Genomic DNA, 1560 nt, shown 5'->3' with positions numbered 1-1560 from the left:
ACAGAGGTGCTAGTTCCCTCCTGTTCATGGTGAACATTTCCATGCTGTTCACTTGGTTATTACATCGGAGAATGTCTGTTCACTTGGTCTGGTCTGGTACACCGATGGCCTGTGCAGGCAATGAGTCACAATAACGTGGCTAAAGTATTTTGACCAGACCACACACTAGAAGGTGAAGGGACGACGACGTTCGGTCCGTCCTGGACCATTCTTAAGTCGATTGAGAAAGGTCCAGGACGAACCGAAACGTCGTCGTCCGTTCACTTTCTAGTGTGTGGTCTGGTCAACAACCGATGGCCTCTCTTCTTGCATGGTCGGTGTTCGATACCCGATGGTACAAGTGGTTTGGCACCGTTCCTTCACTCCGTCCTTGTGCTCCAGCTCCTTGTGTTCCAGCTCCTTGTGTTCCAGCTCCTTGTGTTCCAGCTCCTTGTGTTCCAGCTCCTTGTGTTTTGCTCCTTGTGTTCCAGCTCCTTGTGTCCCAGCTCCTTGTGTTCCAGCTCCTTGTGTCCCAGCTCCTTGTGCTCCAGCTCCTTGTGCTCCAGCTCCTTGTGCTCCAGCTCCTTGTGTTCCAGCTCCTTGTGCTCCAGCTCCTTGTGCTCCAGCTCCTTGTGTTCCAGCTCCTTGTATTCCAGCTCGTTGTGCTCCAGCTCCTTGTGTTCCAGCTCCTTGTGTTCCAGCTCCTTGTGTCCCAGCTCCTTGTGTTCCAGCTCCTTGTGTTCCAGCTCCTTGTGTTCCAGCTCCTTGTGCTCCAGCTCCTTGTGTTCCAGCTCCTTGTGTTCCAGCTCCTTGTGCTCCAGCTCCTTGTGCTCCAGCTCCTTGTGTTCCAGCTCCTTGTGTTCCAGCTCCTTGTGTTCCAGCTCCTTGTGTTCCAGCTCCTTGTGTTCCAGCTCCTTGTGTTCCAGCTCCTTGTGTTCCAGCTCCTTGTGTTCCAGTTCCTTGTGTTCCAGTTCCTTGTGTTCCAGCTCCTTGTGTTCCAGCTCCTTGTGTCCCAGCTCCTTGTGTTCCAGCTCCTTGTGTTCCAGCTCCTTGTGTTCCAGCTCCTTGTGCTCCAGCTCCTTGTGCTCCAGCTCCTTGTGTTCCAGCTCCTTGTGCTCCAGCTCCTTGTGCTCCAGCTCCTTGTGTTCCAGCTCCTTGTGTTCCAGCTCCTTGTGCTCCAGCTCCTTGTGCTCCAGCTCCTTGTGCTCCAGCTCCTTGTGTCCCAGCTCCTTGTGCTCCAGCTCCTTGTGCTCCAGCTCCTTGTGTTCCAGCTCCTTGTGCTCCAGCTCCTTGTGTTCCAGCTCCTTGTGTTCCAGCTCCTTGTGCTCCAGCTCCTTGTGCTCCAGCTCCTTGTGCTCCAGCTCCTTGTGTCCCAGCTCCTTGTGCTCCAGCTCCTTGTGTTCCAGCTCCTTGTCCTCATATTCCCTTTAAGTGCTATATGGTCTTACTGGCTTAGCACATTCATGTCAAAGTAACCTTAACTGCCTTGGAAGCTGTTCATATTTTCTACCACACACGTGGCCACAACTCTGACACTGGTAACAAGCATATATATAAACATTTTTTTTCTGTCCTCCACGA

At 52.8% G+C, this 1560-nt stretch overlaps 1 protein-coding gene across 1 annotated transcript in view; it reads right to left on the bottom strand.

Annotated features, from left to right (window-relative positions):
- Positions 1-359: 359 nt before the first annotated feature.
- The window catches only part of LOC138372867 (involucrin-like), a 1675-nt gene continuing 474 nt past the window's right edge, over positions 360-1560 (bottom strand). The window contains exon 2 of the mRNA XM_069338537.1: positions 360-1388. Coding sequence (XP_069194638.1) covers positions 360-1388 — 1029 coding nt within the window. The remainder of the gene's footprint in view (positions 1389-1560) is intronic.

This window comes from Procambarus clarkii, chromosome 40 (assembly GCF_040958095.1).
Source record: "Procambarus clarkii isolate CNS0578487 chromosome 40, FALCON_Pclarkii_2.0, whole genome shotgun sequence".
NCBI classification, from domain to species: domain Eukaryota; kingdom Metazoa; phylum Arthropoda; class Malacostraca; order Decapoda; family Cambaridae; genus Procambarus; species Procambarus clarkii.
This window is presented reverse-complemented; position numbering and strand designations above follow the sequence as displayed.